The sequence below is a fragment of the Odontesthes bonariensis genome, chromosome 20, assembly GCF_027942865.1.
Source record: "Odontesthes bonariensis isolate fOdoBon6 chromosome 20, fOdoBon6.hap1, whole genome shotgun sequence".
NCBI classification, from domain to species: domain Eukaryota; kingdom Metazoa; phylum Chordata; class Actinopteri; order Atheriniformes; family Atherinopsidae; genus Odontesthes; species Odontesthes bonariensis.
Genome location: NC_134525.1, coordinates 33,337,532 through 33,363,014, shown reverse-complemented (window position 1 = coordinate 33,363,014; position 25,483 = coordinate 33,337,532). Strand labels below are relative to the sequence as shown.

At 42.9% G+C, this 25,483-nt stretch overlaps 1 protein-coding gene across 1 annotated transcript in view; it reads left to right on the top strand.

Moving 5' to 3' along the window:
- Positions 1-389: 389 nt before the first annotated feature.
- The window catches only part of sspo (SCO-spondin), a 148,128-nt gene continuing 123,034 nt past the window's right edge, over positions 390-25,483 (top strand). The window contains exons 1-28 of the mRNA XM_075452417.1: positions 390-442; positions 838-1,047; positions 1,482-1,564; positions 2,158-2,328; positions 2,424-2,647; positions 3,135-3,237; positions 3,389-3,547; positions 3,680-3,765; positions 4,019-4,144; positions 4,519-4,675; positions 5,032-5,284; positions 5,405-5,546; positions 5,632-5,761; positions 6,068-6,240; positions 6,429-6,647; positions 8,604-8,769; positions 11,257-11,518; positions 15,780-15,990; positions 21,064-21,158; positions 21,246-21,502; positions 21,767-21,901; positions 22,030-22,232; positions 22,345-22,472; positions 22,835-22,944; positions 23,064-23,210; positions 23,331-23,424; positions 23,559-23,768; positions 25,015-25,220. Of these exons, the coding sequence (XP_075308532.1) occupies positions 390-442; positions 838-1,047; positions 1,482-1,564; positions 2,158-2,328; positions 2,424-2,647; positions 3,135-3,237; positions 3,389-3,547; positions 3,680-3,765; positions 4,019-4,144; positions 4,519-4,675; positions 5,032-5,284; positions 5,405-5,546; positions 5,632-5,761; positions 6,068-6,240; positions 6,429-6,647; positions 8,604-8,769; positions 11,257-11,518; positions 15,780-15,990; positions 21,064-21,158; positions 21,246-21,502; positions 21,767-21,901; positions 22,030-22,232; positions 22,345-22,472; positions 22,835-22,944; positions 23,064-23,210; positions 23,331-23,424; positions 23,559-23,768; positions 25,015-25,220 (4,513 nt within the window). The remainder of the gene's footprint in view (positions 443-837; positions 1,048-1,481; positions 1,565-2,157; positions 2,329-2,423; positions 2,648-3,134; positions 3,238-3,388; positions 3,548-3,679; positions 3,766-4,018; positions 4,145-4,518; positions 4,676-5,031; positions 5,285-5,404; positions 5,547-5,631; positions 5,762-6,067; positions 6,241-6,428; positions 6,648-8,603; positions 8,770-11,256; positions 11,519-15,779; positions 15,991-21,063; positions 21,159-21,245; positions 21,503-21,766; positions 21,902-22,029; positions 22,233-22,344; positions 22,473-22,834; positions 22,945-23,063; positions 23,211-23,330; positions 23,425-23,558; positions 23,769-25,014; positions 25,221-25,483) is intronic.

The window sequence follows — 25,483 nt, the reverse complement described above, 5'->3', positions numbered from 1 at the left end:
ACATTAATCTCTTTTACTGTTTTTGGTAAAAATCCAAAGATTTCCACAAAGCACTTTACAGTTAAGTGTACCTTTTGTCAATTGTAAGAAGGATGGACTATAAAAGAAAATCAGTCTCAAGAATTCAATATGGTTTTGCCAATCAAACAATGAAAATGCATTATATTTAATCATCTCACTGTAAACCTATTTTGACTTTTCTTGAATTTATTCAGCTGCAAGGAAAGTTGGCTTTTGTTTGTAGCTATCAAGGTAAGACCAGTGAATGTATACTTATGATATGATGTTTAATTTCAGATTATTAACGTGTTAGAAAAAGGAATTTTAAAACGTGCTTAAAAGTTTTTTTTTCAACAGGACCTTTCAACACAAAGATTAATGAGACAGTTATGGAGCTAATATTTCTGATTCTGCTTGGTCTGCAGACTGTGATGGGTGATGGGTGAGTATAACTTGGTTAAACCGGAATTAAGAAGACATTACTGACTGTCAGAATACATATTTTACTGAATCCTGGTTGATGATTGCTTTGCCCCATCCAACCCTATTTTTTCAAAAGTAATTGAACTTTTTATATCATTGTTATGTAGGTTTGGATAAAATAAATACTTTCTTAGGCTTAGATATAAAGCTGTTTGGTTGGATTATAAATGAGGTTTATCATCATGTCAGATAAACACTGCAACAGGCGATAATATAAAATTGTACTGTTTCACAATTTTAGAGTCTTTGTTGTGACATCTTTGCTCTGTGGACCTATATAGATATCACATGCTAAATAATGCATTCCTTTGGTGCAAAACAGACAACAAATTAAATGTGTGTGTCATGTTCCAGAAACTGGTGTGTACACACGTTGGAAGAAAGAGAGGAGCGTGTCCTGTCTCCACGTCTACAGCTTGAAGTGAGCTGTTCTGCAGTGTATCAGTATAACAGCCAAGGCTGGAGGCTGGATCTGGACAGGATGCGCATCAAACATGGGGATGATGATGGCATTGCACTATATTACAAACAACAGGGCCCAAAGGCATCCTGTTTCTTATACCAGTAAGTGAAAAATTCAACACTGGCCTCAATGACTCTGATAAACCACCATGTGAATCATATTAGATCATAGGATGTGTTCAGGTCAGAGAGGGTTTTCTTCATGCTTTGTGAGTATTCAGGTCAAAAAGCCACCTTGAAATAGTTTCTCATTTCATTCAGTGGGAATGTGGTGAGGGATTATGTTGTCAACAGGCTTCTGATAGTTGGTTATCACTGAAAGGCAAGAAATTAAACTTATTTGCTTTTCAAAAGGGGGACAAAAACTTGTTTTCTCAGAGTAAGATAGCATTGTTAAATTCATTTTAAAGTGACAGACAGTTTAGTGGACTGAAAGTTCAGTGTCAGATAAGAGGTTCTCATGTTGCTTAACCTCCAAATGAAAAGAAACGTTTGATGGTCCTAAATTGTTTCATGATCCAATATGTCTGCCTTAGACCCCCAGAGATGGAGAGCCAAATTGTGAAGAAGACGGTGAGGGGCTGCTGTGAGGGGTGGGGTGGACCACGCTGCTCTCAGGGTGAGGACAACTAATCAATGACTCGCTTCCATGGACAGTATTCATCCATCATTCTGTGTCTGGAAATGCATTTAGATGTTTGCCAACTAACAAAATATGAACTCACCATCAAAAACTCTTCAAAGTATATTATAAGAATTAGAATATTTCAACCTTCATACTGTCGAAACTTAATGAAAAACGATTTTAGTTGTACAGCATTGAATTATATTTGACTTCATATAGGATGCAAGAATATATTTTTTCTAAAATTTTGTTGCTGGGTTGATTCTTTGTCCATTTCAAATCTAAACACAAATGCTATATTCATGCGGTACATTTGTGTCAGTGAAAAGCAATAGTAATGTATCATATTCTTACTCAGCTTACCATGTTTCTTCAGTCACTTACGTAAGTCTGAAGATTAGTATCATTAATAACAAAGAGTTCACAAATTCACTGCAACTTGTTTAAAGGAATTATAAGCAAATTAATACTAATACTATTAATACTTCCTCTGGGCTCACATATGTTTTCAGTGATTTTCATCCTCCTTCACTCTCTATGTAAATGATGCCTATTTTTTTTTGGACTCCATGTCTCTACCATTTAAGGTATGGATGCACGTGGTCAGTGTTACTCCACATGGAGCTGTGAGGAATTCCCTGGGGTCCATAACTCCTCTCTGATGCCCATGGAGCAATGCTGCAGCAGCCTGTGGGGACTGAGCTGGAGGAATGCCTCTGACCAAACCTGCTTATCTTGCACTCACACTCTCCTTCCAGGTTTGAACACAAGCCCAGCTACACACTGAAATAAAAGTCCATATGAGGACAACCCATGAAGTATAGCACACGATACCTGTTCCTCCTTTCTCCAGATTCCCAGTCCTCTGCTCTTTTGCGGAGCAGTCTGCTGGGTACTGACAGGGTCCCTCAGGGCTCGGCCACCTGCATGTCCTGGGGTGGAGCGCACTATCGCACTTTTGACATGCAGCACTTCCACTTCCAAGGGACCTGTACTTACCTGTTTGCCTCATCTACTGATGGCACTTGGGCGATTTACATCAGTACAGTCTGTGACAAGAGAGGAGACTGCAGTAAGGTACTATTATACACCCTCAGACATAGTGCTGCAGGAAATTCTGTAAATCAACATGATTATGATTATATGATGACATGATGCAAAAAAAATGTACACTCTCAGAAATAGGGGTACAGTACGAGTCCTTTTTTGTCCCCTGAGGTACAATCTATACTAATGTACCCCCTAGGGTTAATTATTGGACCTAAAAGTAGCTATATGTACCTTTTTGAGGGTCCAAAAGGTACATATATGTACTCAAGTGGTAAAAGGTTCATATATGTACCTTTTTTTCTACATGCTGGGGTACAATAGACAGTCTGTGTTAGGCTACTTCAGTATAAGGGTACAAAATTGCCACCAAAAGTACAAGATTGGTCTCTGTAAGGTACAAACCACAAGGGTACAAAACTATACCTTCTGAGGGTACTGCCCCAGGGACAAGCCATCGTGCCCCTAAAGGTACAATTCTGCATGCTAATGATGATCCGTGGTCCCCTTCTTTCAGGCCCTGAGAATGATGCTAGGCCTGGATTTGGTTTCAATTCATCTTGGGAACTTAACCCTGAACAACCTCCCTGTTCCAAAAGGAGAGCCGCTGTTTCGAAACGGTAAACTGTTCTCAGCTCTTACTAAAACCATCTTAGTTTCCTCTCTGTTCTGCAGACAATGACATTCTATATTCATCGTCCAGACCATTAGGCTCTCTACTGATTGCATGACAAACAGCAGATTGTTGTGTGTTTGTCTCATTGCCTGCAGGAGTGAGTGTTCATTGGCTGGGGGACTTTGTGTTTGTGGAGAGCGGCCTAGGGGTGAAGGTGAAGTTTGACCTACTCAACACAGTGTACCTGACAGTGACCGCTGAGCACCTGTCAGCCACCAGAGGGCTCTGTGGAGTCTACAACAACTATGCTGATGGTGACACATGCATGCCCCCCCCCCCCCACACACACACACACACACACTTCCTGTAGAGCAACAATGAGTCCCGTTATGGTAGTTACATACCTTTGTATCACGTTATTAACCTTATGTGTCTGATTTCCACAGATGATTTCACCACAATGGGTGGAACTGTGTCTCTGTATGCTGCCAGCTTTGGCAACTCATGGAAAGTTCCAGACCAGCACAATGAGGTATTGCTCTGAATGCATTGAACTTTCACAGTGTGTTTTTTCCTTAAGTTTAGTTGTGAGAACAACAAAATCACTGGGATGCTTCTATTTCATGCACAATTCAAACAGTGAGCTACAGCATTCTGAACTGAAGCAACAAAGCATATAACTGCAGGAGGTTAATGCTCTTAGTGGTTGTCTGTGGTGTGCAATCAGCCTTCTGTGAGCTGCAGCCTAAGTAACTTAGTCTGTGTGTGTCTCATGCTTCCATCAGGGCTGCAGTGATGCAGCTGAGCTCGGTCACAGCTGTCATATCACAGGAAACCCCGCCCTGCTCAAGCAGGCAGAATCCGTGTGTCACAGACTGCTGGAAAACCCTTTCACACACTGTCACCCCCAGGTCAGGCACCAGTCACACACTCCCACAACACCTTTTTATCGCACTGGCTGTCCCTGACCTGACCTGATCTGATCAGTAGATTTACGATGTTTGTTTTAACACTGCATATTCAGATTAAGATATGTAATGTGGTATGATACTGATCTATTATCAATAGATTAGAATGGAAGCAGTGATCCCCAGAGGTATATTTATAATGTACACTGGGGCAAATGAAAATCTAAATGAAAATAATATTCTGGTGATTTAGTTGTGATTTTTACATTTCTGTGTTCAGTGACTGAACGCTGGCACAAGCGTGTGAAAGGCAACTTTTGAGTAACAGAGAGGTTTACTGGTGAATAACCCAGAGCTGAAAAGTTTGTGTCTTTCAGGTGGATCCAGCAGCCTACATGGACACCTGTCTTTATCTGTACTGCAGCCTGCCTCCAAAAGAGAGGGAGAATGCAGTGTGTGACACCTTGGCCAGCTACGCCCGCGAGTGTGCTCAGCAACACGTCATCATAGTGTGGAGGACAGTCTCACTGTGTGGTAAAGCAATGCAAAAATCTGCTGGATGTCTGCCACAGGGGAAAGGGAAAGAAAGGCTGTGATGATTCTCATCATTTATCAGTTTAAAATATAAGAAACAATATTTGATTTTTTTTTAATCTTAGGAATAGAATACACACTATAAGTTGACAGTCTGAGACATGCATAGGCGTAGGAACCGGGGGGGACGTGTGTCCCCCAATATTGGAGACAGGCGCACCCAAAAATGATTTTATATCTGTCAGGTTTCCGATACGTGTCCCCCAATGTGTCCACCAATGTTAAACTCATTCCTGCGCCCTGAGACATGCAAAAATCACATGTATAACTCTGTTTCTTCCAATTTCTCTTTGCAGGTCGTGTCTGCCCCAGAGGTCAGATGTTTTCGGACTGTGTGTCCTCCTGTGCCCCCAGCTGTACTTCACCTCAGCCCGCAGGGCCGCCTATAGCCAGGGGCCAGTGCAGGGAGGAGTGTGTTGGGGGCTGTGAGTGTCCTCCAGGTCTGTACCTTCTCCAGGGCAACTGTCTGAAAAGAGATGAGTGTCCCTGTTTCCATCGCAGACGCACCTATCAGCCTGGGGACACAATACAGCAGAGATGCAACACCTGGTGAGGTTTTAGAGGAGGTTTTCTATATTTCATGTCACTCCTTCACCTAATTCCCCTTTTGCCCTTTTACATTAATCAGTTTCTGCTTTTCCTTCTTTCCTTCACACTCGACCCTCTCAGTATGTGCACAGCAGGTCAGTGGCAGTGTATGGGTGAGAAGTGTGCAGGTCAATGCACTCTGATAGGAGCGTTACAGGTGACTACTTTTGACAAAAAGAGGTATTCACTGCACGGTGGAGGCTGTCCCTTCATTGCTGTAGAGGTAAGGCTAATAAAGAACATATGAGGTACATGTGTGTTTATGTGTGTGTGGCAACCATTTGTGCCAATGTCATTTGTGTGTCCAGGACTTTGTTGACAGGAAGCTGGTGGTGGGTGTGCGCTGTGGGGAGTGTGCAGCAGGGGGAAGAGAACTGGGCTGTCTGAAGGAGATGTCAGTCACAGTTCTCCGCACTACAGTCACCGTCACAGACTCCGGTGAGTTAGTTAACCTGTCGCTGAGCAGTGGAACTGTCAGTTTCTTTGATTCCCTCAAATTCCCCTTAGTTGTGGCTGCTAAAAATGAATGCAGCTTTAGACTTAATCTGCAGGTGAAAAGAAAATAGCCTTTTCTGATGTGGTGGTATGTTTGTAATTGTTGATTTATTTTCCCATACAAAGTTTTTTTTTATTATTATTAAATGGCGAACATTGGTGGAGTAGTGCAGGTAACATGTTAGTTTATTCAAATTGAACGGAATATTCACTATCCTAACTGGTCACGGCTGGTGTTGTTTCTTTTAGGCGCAGTAACACTGAATGGCCACAGAGAGACACTGCCTGTGGTGACAGGGGACCTGGTGGTCCGTAGGGCCTCTTCTTTATTTCTCCTCATCCAAACCTTCGGAGCCCAGCTTCTGTGGTACTTAGATGGACCCTTTGCCCTGATCAAACTACAGCCAGGCTTTGCAAACAAGGTGACTTCAACACCCCAACTGGTTCTGTCGTTTTACTTTTAGCTGTAACAAATTTAGCTAAAACGTTTACACTTTTTACCTCCTAAAGTAGTTGTAGTAAAATAGACACCATCACAGATTTGATCATTTCATACAAATGCAAACCATTGAATGCAATTCTTCACCTGTTACAATACTGGGTGCATAAGGTGCGTGGTCTATGTGGAACACTGACCTGGAGTCAACACGATGACTTCACCACTCCAGAAGGAGACGTAGAGAACAGCGTGTCATCATTTGCAGACAAATTCACAACAGAGCACTGCACTCTACCTGGAGGGTCTCCACCAGACCCCTGCTCCACATACGCCCAGAGGAGACACTATGCAGACACAGTGTGCGCCATCATACACAGCCGCGTGTTTCAGGTCAGTGTGTGAGTGTGCTAAGTTTCTAGTGTCTCGATAATGAGCTCCAGACTGTTTAACCTGAGATTTAGAGGAGCAGTGTGGTTTTCATCCAGGTTGTGAAACACTGGAACATTTATTTACCCTCTCAGAGTTCCTGTGGGGTTGTCAAGGCAATTTTACCATCCAGTCTACATGTATTTTTTGAACTAGGAACTTGTAAAAGGCTTTTGTTGGGGGGGTGCTGTAGGAGTACGGGGTACCAGAGCTGCTGTTCTGAGCTTTGAGGTCCCTGTAAGCAAGAGCTGTGTTGGCATCCTCAGCACAAAGTCGAGCTTGCTTGCAGTGTTTGTTGACCCCTCCGGAACCACCTCTTGTCACTGTTCCACTTTGTGATAATCACGGACAGGACCTTCAAACGTAGTCTGGAAGAAGAGCGTGTCTGGTTTTTGTAAACCTTAATGTCATGATAAGTGGAGGAGCAGACCCAAATACAGACAATGGAAACAGTGAGGCAAAAACTGGGGGATGGTCTGAGGTTTTTAATAAATACTCAGAGAAAAAACTGAGGCAAAACAAACGGAGAAACTCAGGAAATCATTCAGGAAACGTGAAAAGCAGCAACATTAAAGGAAGTGATGTGAAATGGTCCGACAAGGAACAACTGAAACCCAGAGCTAACTGTACTCAGGGAGAAAATCACAAATTAACAGCGGGTGTGACACAGGAAAGGACAAACTAAAACAAAAAGTAACAAGACATGAACACAGCAAAACACAAAACCCATTATCATGACACTCAAGGTTGCATCTCTGCTTTTTTGCAGATGATGTATGAACTTAGCCTGGATGACGCGTCCACATCTCGATGAGATGGTGGTCTGGGAACTAGGTGTGCATTTTCTCGTATTTGAGGCCTGGTTTACGAATGCCTAGAGCCGTTTATTGGGCGCTACGAATGTCTATCAAATGGCGTCTGGTTCTTCCCATGCTGCTTTGCGTGCGATTCATAGCCAATTGTATCACTTATACCAGATGACGCATGTAGAGCGACAGAAATTCGACGAGGAAATACATCCTTCTTGGCAATGAAATCTTTCAACGCCAAACGTTGCTCTTTTTTAAAAGTAAACTTGCGTTCTAAGCTACTTAAAACACTTTCTAAGGCTGCATCGAACGGTGCCATGTTGGATTAACACCCCCCGTTCTGTGATTGGTTCCCTAACTCAGGCAAAAATAAGGGCGGTGGTTTCCAGGCTGCCTTTGCAGTGTGAATGAAATAGCGCGCAAAGCAGCATGGGAATTCCCAGGTTAGTATGAACTTGTCATGCCATGACCTTTAGCAGGCACTGGAACATTTCACAGCCAACTGTGAAGCTGCTGGGATGATAGTCAGCCTCTCCAAATGTTAGGCCATGGTAACCTCAACCTTAAAAGGGTAGAGTGCTCCCACAAGTGAATGAGATCACAGGCACAAGCAGATAAAATAAGTTTCCATCGGACGGTGGCAGGCTCAGTCTTAGAGATATGGTGCAAATTTTATGCATCTTTGGGGAATTTTGGAATAGATTTATTTTCTGGATTGAAAGAAGTGAACTGAGGTGATCTGGCTGGTTTATTAGGATATCTCCGGGTTGCCTCCTTTTTGGAGGTCTTTAAGGCCTGTCCAACTGGGAGGAGCCACTGTGGTGGACCCAGAACTGGCCCAAGGACTTAAATATCTCTTCAGGCCTGGTAATGCATCAGGATCCCCCAGGAAGAGCTGGAGAGTGTTGCTGGGAAAGGAGATGCCTGGATTTTCCTCCTGATTATGTTGCCTTGGCAACCAAACCTCAGATAAGCTAAAGAAAATGGATAGATGAATGGATGGAATAATGGATGGGTGTATGAATGGATGGATGAATGGATTGATCACTAATCAGCAAAAAATGTTCTCTCTCTTTTCAACCACCACCTCTTTTGCACCTCCATCCTGTAGGTGTGTCATGATGTGGTGGACAGGGAGCCATATTTCCGTCTCTGTCTGTCAGAGGTATGTAATTGTGTTCCTCAGAGGTCCTGTCACTGCACCGTACTCACTGTCTACGCTCAACACTGTGCTCAAGAAGGTGCTGCAGTCAACTGGCGAAACCAAACTTTCTGCCGTAAGTGGGACAGCATCGTTTCAAAAGATTTTCTTTGCACAATACAAAGTCTTTCTCAAACAGTAAAGCATGAGCTGGTCTCCTTCACATTAGTTTACTCCCTTATTTTGCTGTTTGAATCACCTGTCTGGTGGAAAATACACACATTGGGCCTCATGCAAGAACATTTTCATATTTCTATTCTAAATTTCTCTCACTTTTTTCATGAGAAGGTCTCGTACGAACACGCCACGTCAGATTCAACAAACGCTCTTAACATCGGAAAAAGTGTGTAAACGACCTGCGTAAATGATGAATGCCACCCGTGCGTATTTAAGTGCACGTGCACGAGGATAGTAGATTTGCATACTCCACGCCCAAAATAATACCATATAAGGCTGTGCTTGCTCTCTCCTGTGCCAGGAAGTGTTGAGTGTTGAATCATGAGAATGGCATCAAAGAGCAAAAAGAACAACTTTAGGGGCTCTGAGACTGAAGTTCTGCTTTCAGAGATGCAGAAAGGAAAATCTGTCATTTTGAGCAGTGTCAGCAGTGGAATTACGGGACCTGCTAAAGCCAAGAAATGGGAAGTTATTACGAGTGCTGTTAATTCTGTGTCACCTGTAGTTCGTAATGTCACAGAAATAAAGAAGAAACGGTTTGATATGAAAATGGCTTAAAAAAAAACGTCTCGCCATGGCCAGGCGCTCGATTACTGCAACTATAGCCGTGCAATCAGTTGTTGCCTCATCATGATGGCTTTTGATGGGGTGGTCCATGAGGGGGGTCTTCTGGCACCACACCTTCTGGTCTGCCTGGGCTGGTTCAGGTGGAGACCCTCGTTCATGGCAATACTGTGCAAATCTGGCATGCCTTCTCTGGGCTATAGAGCAGTTTGCCCCCCGCTGTATGGAGACACACCCACCTGGCCTTCAGCTCAGTGCGCTCCACCACAGCACGGGTGCTTTGATGCGTATATGTGTGCAATCTATTGCTCTGATTATGATTGGCAGTCCAGCCACGGCATGAAAGTTCCTCTTAATTTGTACTTGTTGGACAGCGGTGTATGGGAATCTGATGTACCATGGGTGATAAACTGATGAGAGCTTTGATGACCAAGGGGAGCGCACGACTCACAGAGGACTGGGACACCCCCGATCTGTCTCCAATCTCCCTCTGAAAGGTTCCAGTGGCCAAAAATCCAAGGCTGGTGAGGACCTGGGCGTGTGGTGGAATTGGGTTTGATCAGCGTGTTTTTCTGGAGTTGTGGCTCCAGCAAGCTGCATATTTGCAGCAGCACAGTCTTTGGGAATCTTAATCGCGATGTCAGCCATTCGTCTGTCTCCACATGGATATCTACACGGTCTGAGCCTGATGCGCTAAAGGGCAGATTACAGTTCTGCGTCTATCGTCTTGACGTATTGCTTTGCTCTGGTCGCGAACCACTTTTCATGTTATGGTTCTGCAACCTCGACCTAGAATTTCTAGTGACGCATAGCAGTTTCCCGCCAAAACGCTAGTGGGAGCCCATTCGAGAACTCGCGAGAACTTCGGTGGGTGGAGTATATTTATTCTGCTGACACGCTGATCCTGGTCAAAACAACAATGGCGCGTCTGCAAGATACTATGGAGATGGATATGGAGTTGCTCGACCTTGAAGACGAAAGGATTCTGCTATTGGAGTTGGCGAAAAGACGAAGGAGGAAGCGTAGGTGGTCTGTACGCCCGTTGAACCAGACCAGGGAAGAGAGAATGACAACAACACAGACAACCGGAAAGGCACACCGAGGACCAATCACAGACGCTTTTGTCTGCGCACTTCCGTTGGTGGTCTGCGTGCGTCTGTCGCGTAGTCAGGATTTTTTTCAGGTGCACGAGCGCACGAACGCACGCAGAGCCTCTGCGTGGGGGAGTGGTCAAGATTTTGACGCTCGCAGAGGCTCTGCGTCCGAGCGTCAGAGGCTTTGCGTCTGAAGCATAAATTAGGCTTAAGGCATCCAAACGTAACAAGTCAGCCGCTGGTTACGCTTACCATTGATCTGGTTATATACAGAGTCAAATTAACCTTCAATTAGTGCATCATTTAAGTCAAACAGAATAATGTCAGCATCATTATGGGGTATAATGTATATATTTATTCATGTTTGCTTCAAAGTAACTAAATATACAATCCATTTGTCAAGCAAACTTGATTGGAATAACAGCGGACTATTTTAGGAAACTCCTACGACAGCTCTGGATCACTCGTAAATTCTGTTTGTACCTGAAAGAAAATGTAAAATACAAAAAGATTGGTGAATGCGCAAGTTCTCTTAAATTACTCGTACGCAGGACTTAAGAACAACGTTGTTGCATGAGGCCCGTTGCTCCTGATTTGAAAGCTTTGCTGCCCTTTACTTCCGAACGTATAAAGGTGGTTGTAGTTGCTCCCCTTCATTTTACAATATGAATTAAAAGCAAAAATCTAAACCTCTTTGATTCCTTGTCCCTTCCCTGTTTTCCACCCAGCTGTCCAGTGTCCCGGGGGTCAAGTGTACCAGGAGTGTGGTCACACCTGTGGGCGGTCCTGTTCAGAACTGCGACAGGGCTGGAGCTGTGAGGACAGAGGTGCTGGGATGGGTCACAGAATGTGTGTTCCAGGTTGTCAGTGCCCAGCAGACCTTGTCCAGGACCACCAGGGCCAGTGTGTTCCCATCACTTTGTGCCCTTGTGTACAAGGAGACAAGATGTATTCACCTGGGGCTGTAGTTCAAAACAACTGCAAAACCTGGTATGTCAAGAATATAAAAAATTGTGAGGGAGATATGTTTATGTTTAAGTCAAAGACATTCTACAGCTGCATTACTACAGTACAAACTTTCACTCCTTGCATATTTACATTAATCTGTAGTTCAGTGTTGTGTAAAGGTTTGGGTCAAAGTGTCTGTTCCCATGAATAATCAACATTACTGCATAAATACGAGTCAAAATCATTAGATTTGTAGACAGGTCCTAAAAGTAGAACCCATTATATCAATGAGATACTGATATTCCATTGATCAATTTGTCAGGCCCAGGAACGCAGGACACAGATGCAGGGATAAGGTTTTCCAATGCGAGCTTTATTGAGAGCAGAGGACAATTCTCCAAGAGAGAAACAAACACGGGCTACAGAATTATCTAAATATACTTCTCCTGAAAATGGAAGAAGTATAGCTATTAAATTGATAAAAATAATAATCGCTCCACTACAAGGAGGAAAAACACAAAAGATTATCAAAGGTTATCATAAACGCAAAATCACTCCTGCTACAGAGGAAAAAAACCAAGAACACTACAGTAAGTAAAAAACCAAGAACACTACAGTAAGTAAAAAACCAAGAACGCTACAGTAAGTAAAAAACCAAGAACGCTACAGTAAGTAAAAAACCAAGAACACTACAGTAAGTAAAAAACCAAGAACACTACAGTAAGTAAAAAACCAAGAACGCTACAGTAAGTAAAAAAACAAGAACGCTACAGGAAGTAAAAAACCAAGAACGCTACAGTAAGTAAAAAACCAAGAACGCTACAGGAAGTAAAAAACCAAGAACGCTACAGGAAGTAAAAAACCAAGAACGCTACAGCAAGTAAAAAACCAAGAACGCTACAGGAAGTAAAAAACCAAGAACGCTACAGGAAGTAAAAAACCAAGAACGCTACAGCAAGTAAAAAACCAAGAACGCTACAGGAAGTAAAAAACCAAGAACGCTACAGGAAGTAAAAAACCAAGAACGCTACAGGAAGTAAAAAACCAAGAACGCTACAGGAAGTAAAAAACCAAGAACACTACAGGAAGTAAAAAACCAAGAACACTACAGGAAGTAAAACTGAAAATCCCTTCTGAAAAGCGGAGGCACGACGCTATGGAAGATATTAAGAAAACAAAGGATCACTCCACTTGGAGGAAAACAAAAGAGCTATGAACCTTAATCTATAGCTTAACCAATCTATGGTATAAAAGTTACAAAACCAAAAACTCTTAAAGAGTGAAGAGTGAAAATGACAAACCACACAGGTTGCTTGGATCGAGGCTGTGACAAGACTTGGAATGGCTAGAGTGAACACACATTGAGACTGACAAATACGACACACTGGCACAAGACAAAGGGAGACGCAGACTCTTATACACAGGGTTAACAGGGAACAGGTGCAATCATTCATTCGACAATCAGACCGAGACACAAGAGGAAGGGCAAGTGCCCTTAATTTAAGTTAATCTTTCAAAATAAAACAGGACACGACATGTAGACAGGAAAAAAAAAAACCTTGACCTCACCGCGGTGTGACACAATTTAAGAAAACATGGCTATAATAGGTAACTGTGAGGGGGAATCTTGTTAAACGTCTAACAGTTGAGGTGAATATGAAATGTATAAACATTTAGCCTTTGTGGAGCATGTTTATGGAAATGGTGCGAACAGTAGAGATATCTGAAGACCCCAGATAAAGAGTCCTAAAAGCTCTTTGGAATGGAAAAAGTTAGACAACCATCCTCTCAGTTATGGTTGCCAGGCAACGACAAAGTCTACTGTGAAAGTTTGCAAACAAATAAGTTAACTAAAAATGTGTTATGTTAACATATATGTATATATATATATTATATATAATATGTTAATGACTTAACCATTCTAATACATTAGAATGTGTACTATGTGTCTATTGTGTACCAGTTTATGGTACACAATAGACACCTCATCTGTGTTTGGGTCAGAAATGTAATTGGATAAGGTTTGTGGACTGATGCATGCTTTCAACCGGCTCAACTGACCTGCTCAGGGTCTGTCTTGATGCTCACGGCTCTTTGAATGGACAACTGATTCCATGCTGTTTAGAAAATGAGGAAGAAGCCTCATTCAGAAATGAACCTGTCTATTTTACAAAAGTCAATGGGAAAATTGCTCTAATATAAATATTTTCTCATTTGTATTTTCTTAATCTGTAGTTTAAGGTTTTATTGAGAGATTTCCAATTGTAGTCTAATAATAGAAGACAAAGACAGGTATGTATACCTGTATATTGGGAGTCAGATTCACTTACTTATTGTTTAAAAATACCAAGATGGAATCAAAATATCCTCCGACAGAACAGCGGGTGAAGCAATGTCCTTTTGCACAGCACAATTGAGTTTCTCAATTAACAGGAAACAGTAGATGCACTTCAAACACCTTATAAGAGATTGTTTTTAGTTTATGTGGAGAAAGAAAATTTCTTAAAAAGTAACAGTCATTACAAAGTATTTCTAGTCATTTATTATTTGGAGTGGCTTTAGCTCAGGAGGAAGAGAAACCACCTGCTAATCAGAAGGTCAGTGGGTTGACTCCAGGCTTCCCGGACCACATGAACAAGCGTCCTTGAGCAGAACACTGAACCCCACATTGCCTACCGATGCATCCATCGGTGTATGAATGTATGTGAATGTGTAGAAGTAAGCACTCTGTGGCCTATACAACTATATGCACTTTGAATTGCCTTGTGTATGAATTGTGCTCTACAAATAAACCTGCCTTGTGTATATAGACTGATGTGCTGCACGGGTGTGTGAATGAATGTAGCTTGTAGAGTAAAAGCGCTTTGACCGGTCAGCTAGACTAGAAAAGCGCTATCCAAGTACAGTCCATTTACCATTAATTTCTTACAACATTTCTGGAGAGTGGAACCTTAAAAAAGAAACGTTTGATATTTTTTAATTGCCTAGCAAAAGTGATGACCCTAATCCATTTAAAGTTTTAGAGGGAACTTCAGTGATGTTGGCTTCAATTGATGTTAGGACAATACATCTGTTGAAGCTAATGTGCACAGAGGTATGGGTTAAATATTCATCCAAGCCGATGTACAGAACTGCAGAAAGAGGTCAAACCAGATACCAAGGGCATATGTTCACACACTTCATGGCGTCATTTACAGACGTCAATATTAGATAATTTTTTCTCTGCAGATAAATGACCAAATACGGAGCAAAAATGTATTTTCTCTAATTTTAGGACATGATGTTTAGAGGGATTTTTATGAAAAAATGTAAAAAATGTTCTTAAGGAAAACTTGATCAGAGAACCTTCTCACCACTCTGTTTCCAAATTAAAGTTCAGCTCTAACTTGATATCTTGTAAAGATTATAATCACAGTGCAGATGTTGTACTGCAATAAAGCACAGCAGATATTCTTAACCTGTGAAAGGGTCAGAGGCATAATGACAGGGGTTGTATTAGCACTGTTACTTTGATAAGATCTGAAATTACTTACGTACACAGATTTATTTCTTGTACCTCAGTTAGTAGCACCCTAGTGGTGTATACGTCTTTTAAGTGAGTGAAACTGAAACTGCAAAATGTACACTTTTTGCAGAGTGTACTTTTTTGCAGTACACTCTTGCTCACTTTTTCCACAGAGCAAGGAAAATCTCGAGTGGTGAACGAGCTCTGATGAAATCTCTCTATGTCCCTGGTCTCTGAAACAGGATAGGTTGATTTCATTGCATTTCTTCACCACATAACCACAGAGATCGTTACTCGTTCAGTGATAGTACCAGCACAGAACCCCTGACTGACTTGTATGAACATGGCCTGTTTTTTTTGTGCTGCTGATATTCATCTGAATATTGACTTGATTCATTACTGCAAATAAATGGCTAATTATTATACAGATATCCAATATAACATATAATGCAGTCCCCAGAATGATGATTCCAGTGATGATTATGTTGACACCTGAGCATATTTTGATTGTTGAACATCTATAGATGCATCATAAACTTTCATGAGCAAACAGGCCACACTTGCACAAGAGATATTGTGGCACTCTGGATTTCTGTAGCTTCTCGGAAAACTTGCCTCTTCTTGAAATCATGTTGTTCCACTTTGCACTGACATTTCTGCACATTTTTTTCTGAATATTTTTTAACAATAGCAAACTTTGGATAATCTTTAAAAGTTTTGTGTCCACCTGATAGATGAATGAATATCAATCAACAGATGCCTGAATCAACTCAATTTCCCCTTCCCTTTGCTTCCCAGTGTGTGTGAACAGGGATTATTTAATTGCTCCCATGTGCACTGTGAAGAGGTGCAGCAGTGCCCGGGCTTGCTGGTCTACTCTCCACGCTCCTGCCTCCTCACCTGCTCCAGCCTGGACCCTCCTGGACAGCAGCTGGTGTCAAATATCGCACAAACCAATTGCAGAGAGCCACTGTCTGGCTGTGTCTGTCCTCAGGGAACTGTCCTTCTAGTAGGTGAACACAAAATCACTACACTTTATGGTTGCACTTTCTTTTTATAAGATGGTAATAATCTAGTAACAGCTTTGTAATAAAGAAGTAATAACTAGGTAATAATTGGATAGATAGATAGATAGATAGATAGATAGATAGATAGATAGATAGATAGATAGATAGATAGATAGATAGATAGATAGATAGTCTATCTATCTATCTATCTATCTACTTCAAAGTAAATACAAGAAACTTGTGCTACAAAAGAAAATGGACCCAGTGAATATTTCCCTAAATTCAACAATTAATCTTCTAATACTGGCTCGGTACCTAATAAAGAACCTCCTGATCCCTATAATCCCTATATAGACCAGTGAGCAGTGCTGACCAAGATGTCATTGGGGTCATCAGGTGGGAACCTCCTTTCATCAGTGTTTCATCTAGTTGGGCCCACGACACCTCCAGGAGGCTAGACGTTTATCACTGGCGTCCCAGAGTAACTCCCCTAATGCCAGCCATCGCTGTTTCTCTCAACACAACAACCATCTTTTCTTCCACAACCACAAGCTACCCCAGCCTCTCACCAACTGCACACCAGTCATAGCGGGGTGGGGATACAAACCCTGGTTTGGGGAGGGGGTAATGAAAGTATAGAGGGTGCCAGAGGTGGAGGCAGGACAAGAAACACTAGCAGATTTAGCAGACAAACTCACCTAAACCGTCCTACAATCACTAAAAATGCCAGCAAAAACTAAGCCATACAGGCCAACTCACCTAAAATGGCCGCCTGGTTTCAAAAGGCTCACATGGGCCACACCCTCCACTTAAATATCATGGATTTCTTCCTTACTTCTCCCAAGAGTCTGTTTTCCCTAAGTGCTAGACCTGCTGGGCCCCCAGCTGCTATTGCTTCTTCTAATCCAAATCCACTGGCTGGACTTTACTGCCTCATCTGACACTTTCTTCACTATTTTCCAGACTTTTCAACAAATCCTCTACATCCTACTTCCACTGGACAGATTCTAACCTTCCATCCTCGCTGCTCTGCTTCTGCCCCCAACTCCACATACCTAAGCTTTTTCCTTTCATATGCTTTTGCTATTAATTCCTCCCAAGGAACAGTCAGCTCTATGAAATAGACTCTCATTCTACTCCTAGACCACAAAACTATATCGTGCCTTAAATTTGTAGAGACTATTACCTGGGGAACAACAATCCTCCTAAATCTACCTGCATCTCCCAATCACAAGCATCCTCTAAGCTGCCTTGCCTCCTTATCGTCTTATTAACTTTCTCCCCCTCTTGAACAAACTGAATTGCAACTCTCTTCACCTTAGACCCTCCTAAGTTTACCTGCCTTCCTTTATCTTCAATACCTGCAGCTAAGCTTCTTAATACTTGGTTATGTCGCCATGTATACCGGCCTTGTGACAGACTAACCTTACAACCTGACAAAATATGCCTTAGAGTTGCAGTACCTGAACATAACGAACATAACGGGTCTCCATTTACCCAGAGTTTTAGGTTCTGGGGAGTTGGCAAAACATCATATGTTGCCCCTATCAAAAATTTAATACTCCTTTCCTCCATCCGCTACAGCTCTTTCCAACTTTTTCTTCTCTACACCTTCCCAATTCAACCACCGTCCTCCCCTTGGTTGGGTTTGGAACCACCTTACTAACTACCACTAGCCAGGTCTCTCAGCAGTTTGGTGGTAGATGTTGCCACAAACCCTCTGCAACCAATCGCCACTGGGCGGACCTCTGTTCTCCAGCCACGTTGTTTGGCTTCAGCAGATAGCTGAGCATATCGCACCTGTGTTTTTGCTCATATACCTCCTCCACAGAAACCTCCCAGGGTATGGTAAGTTTGATGATGTAAACCTTCTTTAGAGAAGAGGATCAGAGCACCATATTGGGTCCCAAGGAGGTTAAGGCGATCTCTGGCGTGAACACAAGCTGTCGGCCAATGTCCACCAGCAATTTCCAGTCGCGGGCCAGACAGAGCTGTCGTCCCTCCAATGTTGTGGTGCTGGTCCTGATTCCTTTAGCCCCTTCATTGACAAAAGCAGTTGTCCATGGGGAGTTAGACACTAACAGTGGTAGGGAATTGATGGTACCACGCTTGGTCTCCAGGGTGGACGCAAGGCTCTTTAACACTTGGTTGTGACGCCGAGTGTAACGCCCTTGAGTAAGGCTGGTTTTGCACCCTGAGTATGTGCCGGAGGGAAGCTGACATAGAACAAAGGTACACCCTGGATTCCCACCAAATCACTGATTGAGGTTAACCTGTGTTGGTAGGACGTTGTAGGTAGCTCTGATTATAAAGCTCAGGTGTCTAGCTTCCATTGCCCACCCGTCCTTCCAGCCAAACTTCCTCCTCTCCAGACAATCTCACGTGTCCACTGTCCCTGCTTGCCAATGAAGACCGCCTTGGCCCACCTCGCAGCTTCCTCCTAATGGCACACTGCCTCCACCACCATCACTGAGCAACAGTCCAGTGCTGCTTCTCTGTAGCCCAGCTCAGGCGCTTCTGCCGCTGTTTCTGCTTCAAAAGTGGCTTGACCTGGGTAATGCGGCACCTGTAGCCCATTTCCTGCACACGCCTGTGAACGGTGGCTCTGGATGTTTCTACTCCAGACTCAGTCCACTGCTTCCGCAGGTCCCCCAAGGTCTGGAATCGGCCCTTCTCCACAATCCTCCTCAGGGTCCGGTCCCCTCTTCTGGTTGTGCAGCGTTTTCTGCCACACTTTTTCCTTCCCACAGACTTCCCACTGAGGTGCCTTGATACAGCACTCTGGGAACAGCCTATTCGCTCAGAAATTTCTTTCTGTGTCTTAAGCCTGGTTTATAGTCGGTAACGCAAGACGCAAGCCGCAACGCAAGCCCTTGCGCGGTTGCAAGCCCCCCCTTGCGTGCTTGCGTGTGTCACCTCAATTTTCTAAACTTCACGCAAGACGCAAGCGCAAGCCACTGGCTGTGGTCGAAACCGCCTACTACTTGATCGATCTGACAGTATGCAGAGCGTTTACACACAGTGCAATTCACTCCTGCCCGAGCCGAAATCAGCCGGCCTGAAAAGCTGATTTCCCTTAAACTATACGCTAAACTCTGTAAATATATAACTTTAGCAACATTTGAAACATTTTCAGGCGAGAAAGTAGTCGTTTAGACCCCCAAGGTGTTGAAAATCTGACAAAATACCGGCTATTTACAAGAAGAAGAAGAAGCATGAATCAATGGAAGAGAGACTTGCCGAAGAGGTCCTGGCGGTGAATTTCCTTTCATCGTAGTAGGCTTGTCATTGAAAAAACCCGCTACTCCACCTACTGTCCTGGCGGTGAATCGCCACGCAGCACACGCAAGCGCCGACAAAGCAAAATGAAGTATAAATGTCTCGAGCCATTAACATACGCGCAAGACGCAAGCGCAAGGGCAGTTAAAAGAAGTATAACTCAGCCTTTACCCTCTTGCTTGAGGGTGTCAATGATGGCCTTCTGGACAGCAGTCAGGTCGGCAGTCTTACCCATGATTGCGGTTTTGAGTAATGAACCAGGCTGGGAGTTTTTAAAAGCTTCAGGAATCTTTTGCAGGTGTTTAGAGTTAATTCGTTGATTCAGATGATTAGGTTAATAGCTCGTTTAGAGTACCTTTTCATGATATGCTAATTTTTTGAGATAGGAATTTTGAGTTTTCATGAGCTGTATGCCAAAATCATCAGTATTAAAACAATAAAAGACCTGAAATACTTCAGTTGGTGTGCAATGAATCTAAAATATATGAAAGTTCAATTTTTATCATTACATTATGGAAAATAATGAACTTTATCATATGCTAATTTTTTGAGAAGGACCTGTATATTGGGAGTCAGATTCACTAACTTATTGTTTAAAAATACCAAGATGGGTTCAAAATGTCCTCCGACAGAACAGCGGGTGAAGTAATGTCCTTTTGCACAGCACAATCTACAGAGTTTCTCAATTAACAGGAAACAGTTAATTGCGAGGCCCACCTCGCAGCTTCCTCCTAATGGCACACTGCCTCCACCACCATCTTCCTCCGTTCTGGAGCCGTGGCCTTACTCAAAGAAGGGTGGCTAGGTATAACTCCCAGGCCCCCTCTTCCTTGCTAAACATGGCCAACAATTTCATCATGTCTCAGAGCCGATGTTGCCGCCTCCACTGCTCTGGAGTATTGTTACAGATGTACTTCCATCTTTCCAGTAAAAGTGACTGTTTATCAACATCTGTTTGCTTCCCACATTCTGGCAGTGTGATTGTATTGTTCCGCAGACATGCCACCACACACAAGTAAAAGCTAGCACTGGTGTAGGTCACCTGCACAGACCATCAGTTAAAGGGGAAGTTTGTTTTTTTTAAACCTGGACCTTGTTTCTGGCATAAAATATGTTAATCTATTCACCGATAACAATACTTTAAGACGAATGAATGAATGAACGCGGACTATTGCACTGTTAGTTCAGAGCTGCCGTGCTGTTGCTTTTGGGGGCTATTGGGGGCTTTCTACACACGCATCTACTGGGATGATGTCATCGACCAATAAGGTATTGATGAAATAAAGACAGATAATGCCTTATTTAGAGGGTGTATTGTCAATGCCCTATTCACTCCCGTTATTTGGATATACGCCGATCTCGAGTGATCTAAATAGCGTCCGAAGTACGCCGACTTCCACCAAACTGTTATCGGTGAGAAGATGAACGTATTTTATGCCAGAAATAAGGTCTAGGTTTAAAAAAAATAAAAATAACTTCCCCTCTAAGGTCTGCGCTGATCCAATGCATAGTCATGATAAAGACAGTTCACTGGACCTACTTACTGTATGTCCTTCATGAGAAATGAATGGGCACCCTGGATCCATTCACTATGTAGTAATCACTAATACATGATGTAATAATCAAAATGCAGTTTCCTTTGTAACTATTTTGGACTAGCTTGTGATAACACAAAATACTGCTGAATGTTGGTGCAGATATTTCACCTCTGAGCACTTAGAGGCTTCTTACAATTATAGCATAAACGCTGTTTAGCTGAGTGTTGATGACTGTGTGTTATATGTTTTCATATTTAGGGTGATCGCTGTGTTTTGCCAGATGAGTGCCCGTGTCACCATAATGGTCAACTTTATTATAGCAATGACACCATCATAAAAGACTGCAACACATGGTAATATACAGAGCAATTTGACTGCATTACCTTCCATTCAAATTTGACCATTTCGACTGAACATCTGAACATTACTCTCCCCTGCAGTGTGTGTAAAGAGCGCCGCTGGCACTGCACCCAGTACATCTGTACTGGAATTTGTGTGGCAACTGGTGATCCTCACTATGTGACATTCGATGGCCGCTGCTACTCATTCCTGGGTGACTGCCAGTATGTGCTGGCAAGGGAGACCAGTGGTTTGTTCAGCGTTACAGCAGAGAACGTGCCATGTGGAAGTACTGGGGTCACCTGCACCAAGTCAGTCACCCTCAGCCTGGGAAATACCATCATACACCTGCTAAGAGGTAGGAGTTTGGGATCATAGGAACAACCGAGTGTGTTCAAGGTTTTATGCTGTGGTACGATGAAGCATCAGAGCCTATTTGTGTGGGATTTTAACTTTGATGACCATTTGTTTGCTCAAAGGGAAAATGTTGTTTTTAAAACAAAATTTCACATGTAATGTCATATTAGAGGAAAAATACAAAGGTTAGGGGATATGCACCTACTTTGGCTGGGCAGCAGGGAACCAGTTTTTTGAGGTAAACAGTCTTTTGTGTGATATTTAGGTAAAGCTGTGACAGTAAATGGAATGCCGGTAACATTACCAAAGTCCTACAGTGGCAGCGGTCTCACTTTGGAGAGAGTCGGCCTGTTTGTCTCCCTCTCTTCCCGACTTGGAGTCACTTTGCTGTGGGATGGAGGTAGGATAGTCTCTCACTACACTCCCTTTTTCAAACCATGCTCAGGGGAAAATCTCCATTGTGGATGCACATATTTAACAAATGTTCATTTAACAAATGGGGCTTTTTACGCTTCCTGTTTTTTCCAGGCATGCGTGTGTACGTGCGTTTGGCGGCCCACTTGCGGGGTCGGGTTGGAGGCCTGTGTGGAAACTTTGATGGGGACACAGAGAATGACTTCACAACACGGCAGGGTATTGTGGAGTCTACAGCTGAACTGTTTGGAAATTCTTGGAAGGTCAGCAGTTCCTGCCCTGATATAGAGAACCAGGACCTCAGGGACCCTTGTGCTGTGAGTTCAGGACTGACATACATGCATAATCACCAGTATTTACTGTAGTCCGTTTCTGATTAACAAACAAAAAGTTTAAATTACATCAAGTTTTCAAACTTTGGCCTCTCAGCTGAACCCCCACAGATTGACTTGGGCCAGGAAAAAATGTGCGGTGCTGACGCAGGAGCTCTTCTCACTGTGCCACCCTGAGGTACCCTTCCAGCAGTATTACGACTGGTGCATCTTTGATGCTTGTGGGTGAGTGACAGCGCTTATCTAGACAAGGTATCACAACATTATTTTATTGTAATGTGTTTATACATGTGTTTCTTTAAGAAAATTGTTACTCAGTAAAAAGTGACCAAAATCTGTTTGGTAATATGGAATCTATCGTTTTAGCCTGTCATCTGTCTAAAAATGGAGTTTTGTTGGAAAAAGAGAAACAAGACTTCCAAGAGCAAAGCATAAAAATATTTCTACTTCGACTAAGATGAAAACACTACAAGATCATCCCCAGCAGAGAGGATGTGATCTAATGGTTGTTTTAATCTTAAAATGTTGCTCTAAGAAGAAGTCTTCCCACTCTGTTTTATCACTTGTTCTGTGTGTCCATGTTTTAGCTGTGACTCAGGTGGGGACTGCGAGTGTCTCTGCACAGCAATTGCTTCCTACGCTGAGGAGTGCAACCGGCGAGGGGTTTACATCCGCTGGAGGTCTCAGGACCTCTGCCGTATGTCACACACACGCACACACACACACACACACACACACACACACACACGGAATGTACAGAGTCCATGTTCAGCCTATGTACTTTCTTCTTGAAGCTATTACTTCTTTTCCCTGCAGCCCTTCAGTGTGAGAAAGGCCTGGTCTATGAACCCTGTGGACCAGCTTGCTCGCCATCATGCCCAGTTCAGCACAGTCCATATTCTCAGTGTGGCGTGCTCTCCTGCGTAGAAGGTTGCTTCTGCCCTGCTGGTACCGTTCAACATGGTAAACCAAACTGTATTTTATAGAAAGGGAACATTTGCTGTATCATTTTGGTTTGTAAAGTGGTTGAAGAAGCAAAATTCTTACATATACACGAACATGTTTTCTATCTATAATCAACAGGCGATGGTTGTATTGTGTCCACACAGTGTCCGTGTGAGTGGGAGGGCTCCATGTTTCCACCTGGAACTACAATCACTCAGCATTGCCAGAACTGGTCTGTCAGTTTAAATGATCATATATATATATATATATATATATATATATATATATATACACATACATAAATATATGTGTATATATACATGTGTATATGTATATATCATTATGTGTTGATTGCTTTGTCTACAGCTCATGTGGGGAGGGTGTGTGGCAGTGTGAGGGTGTGGCTTGTCCTCCTCCTCCACCTCCATGTCTGGAATCAGAGTTCACCTGTGCCACTGGCCGCTGCATCACCTCTCAGTGGGTGTGTGACAATGAGGATGACTGTGGTGATGGTTCAGATGAAATCTGCCTATCCAGCTGCACCACAGATCAGTTTCGCTGTATCAGCACACCAAGGTGAATCCAAACGAACTGTAATGTATCAGCCAGCTCAGTCTCTTTGTGGAGATAAAAAAAAACAGACCAAAACTTTGTGAATGAATAGAAGTTTCCATCATTTGTCAGTCTGCATGGGGTGTGCTCATATGGGCCGGTTGGACTTTTGCACTTTCTCTTGAGTGAAACATCTGAATACACATTTTGGAATTAATTCCCCCTAATGAGATCTCTTTGTAAATGGATGCGAAAGGTTGATTTTTAGTGACTTTCTGATCCTCTACCTTTTAATGTAAGTGATTGAAAATGAGTATTTGTCCAATTCCCAGTTGTCACAGTGTTTGTTTGGCTTATGGATATTGACTGGATTCATTCTGCCATATTCTTACACAATATGAACTTATGTGAATACATGCATATGAACTTGAGTGACATCCCATGATTAATCCAGAGGGTTTAATATGACGTCGGCCCACCCTTTGCAGCTATAACAGCTTCAGCTCTTCTGGGCAAGCTTTCCACAAGCTTTAGGAGTGTTTATGGGAGTTTTTGACCATTCTTCCAGAAGCTCATCTGTGAGGTCAGACACTGATGTTGGACAGAAGGCCTGGCTCACAGTCTCTGCTCTGATTCATCCCAAAGGTGTTCTATCGGGTTGAGGTCAGGAATCAGTGCAGGCCAGTCAAGCTGTTTCCAGAGAGTTTTTTTCCAGGAGCTGGGCGATGCCCTTTTAGTTCCAGTGAAAGGAACTCTGAATGCTTCAGCATACCAAGAGATTTTGGACTATTTCATGCTCCCAACCCTGTGGAAACAGCTTGGGGAAGAATGGTCAAAAATTCCCATAAACACTCCTAAACCTTGTGGAAAGCTTGCCCAGAAGAGCTGAAGCTGTTATAGCTGCAAAGGGTGGGCCGACGTCACATTAAACCCTCTGGATTAATCATGGGATGTCACTCAAGTTCAAATCTGTGTAAAGGCAGATGAGCCAATACTTTTGGTAATATAGTGTAGCTCTTTGACCTCTCTTACACACTGACTGACCTCTAAAGTACTAATGCTGCACACTAGACTTCATCATATCACACTCTCACAGTTTTATGACTGCTTGTACATCTCGTGAAGATTCAACTTTTATAAAATCTCATTTTGGTTTATTCATCCAACATTTTCTGCAATCATGACTTTGACCAATTTTTCTAAAGAATTACAATTTTTGCTAGATTGAAATCCTTAAATTGAATAAAGTGAGTTGACCCCAACCCTGCAGTGGACCATGTTTGAACCTGGCTCTGCGTTGTGATGGCCATCCAGACTGTGCTGACCAGTCAGATGAGGAGCTCTGTGGGCCTGCCCCTCCAGTGCCACTGTGTCCACCTGGGGAGTTTCAGTGTGCAAATGGAAAGTGTCTACCAGCAAGCCATGTGTGTGATGGTCGGTTGGACTGCGGCTTCGCTGATGGGTCTGATGAGCAAGGTAAACTATCAAAAATAACACATACAGAGTCCCACCACACACTGATGTACAGTTCATACCTCTACAGTTTGATAGAGGGGCAACAGTCAACATAATAAGACCATTGTATTTTAAAATCTTTCTTTAGTCTTTATGATTAGGTTCTGCTCCAGCTACTTTTAAACATACTGTAGTGCAGCCTCTCATTAAAAAGATAAGTCTAAACCCAACTGTTCTTTCTAACTACAGGCTCATTTTTGTCTGAAAAAAGTTTTTTTTTTATC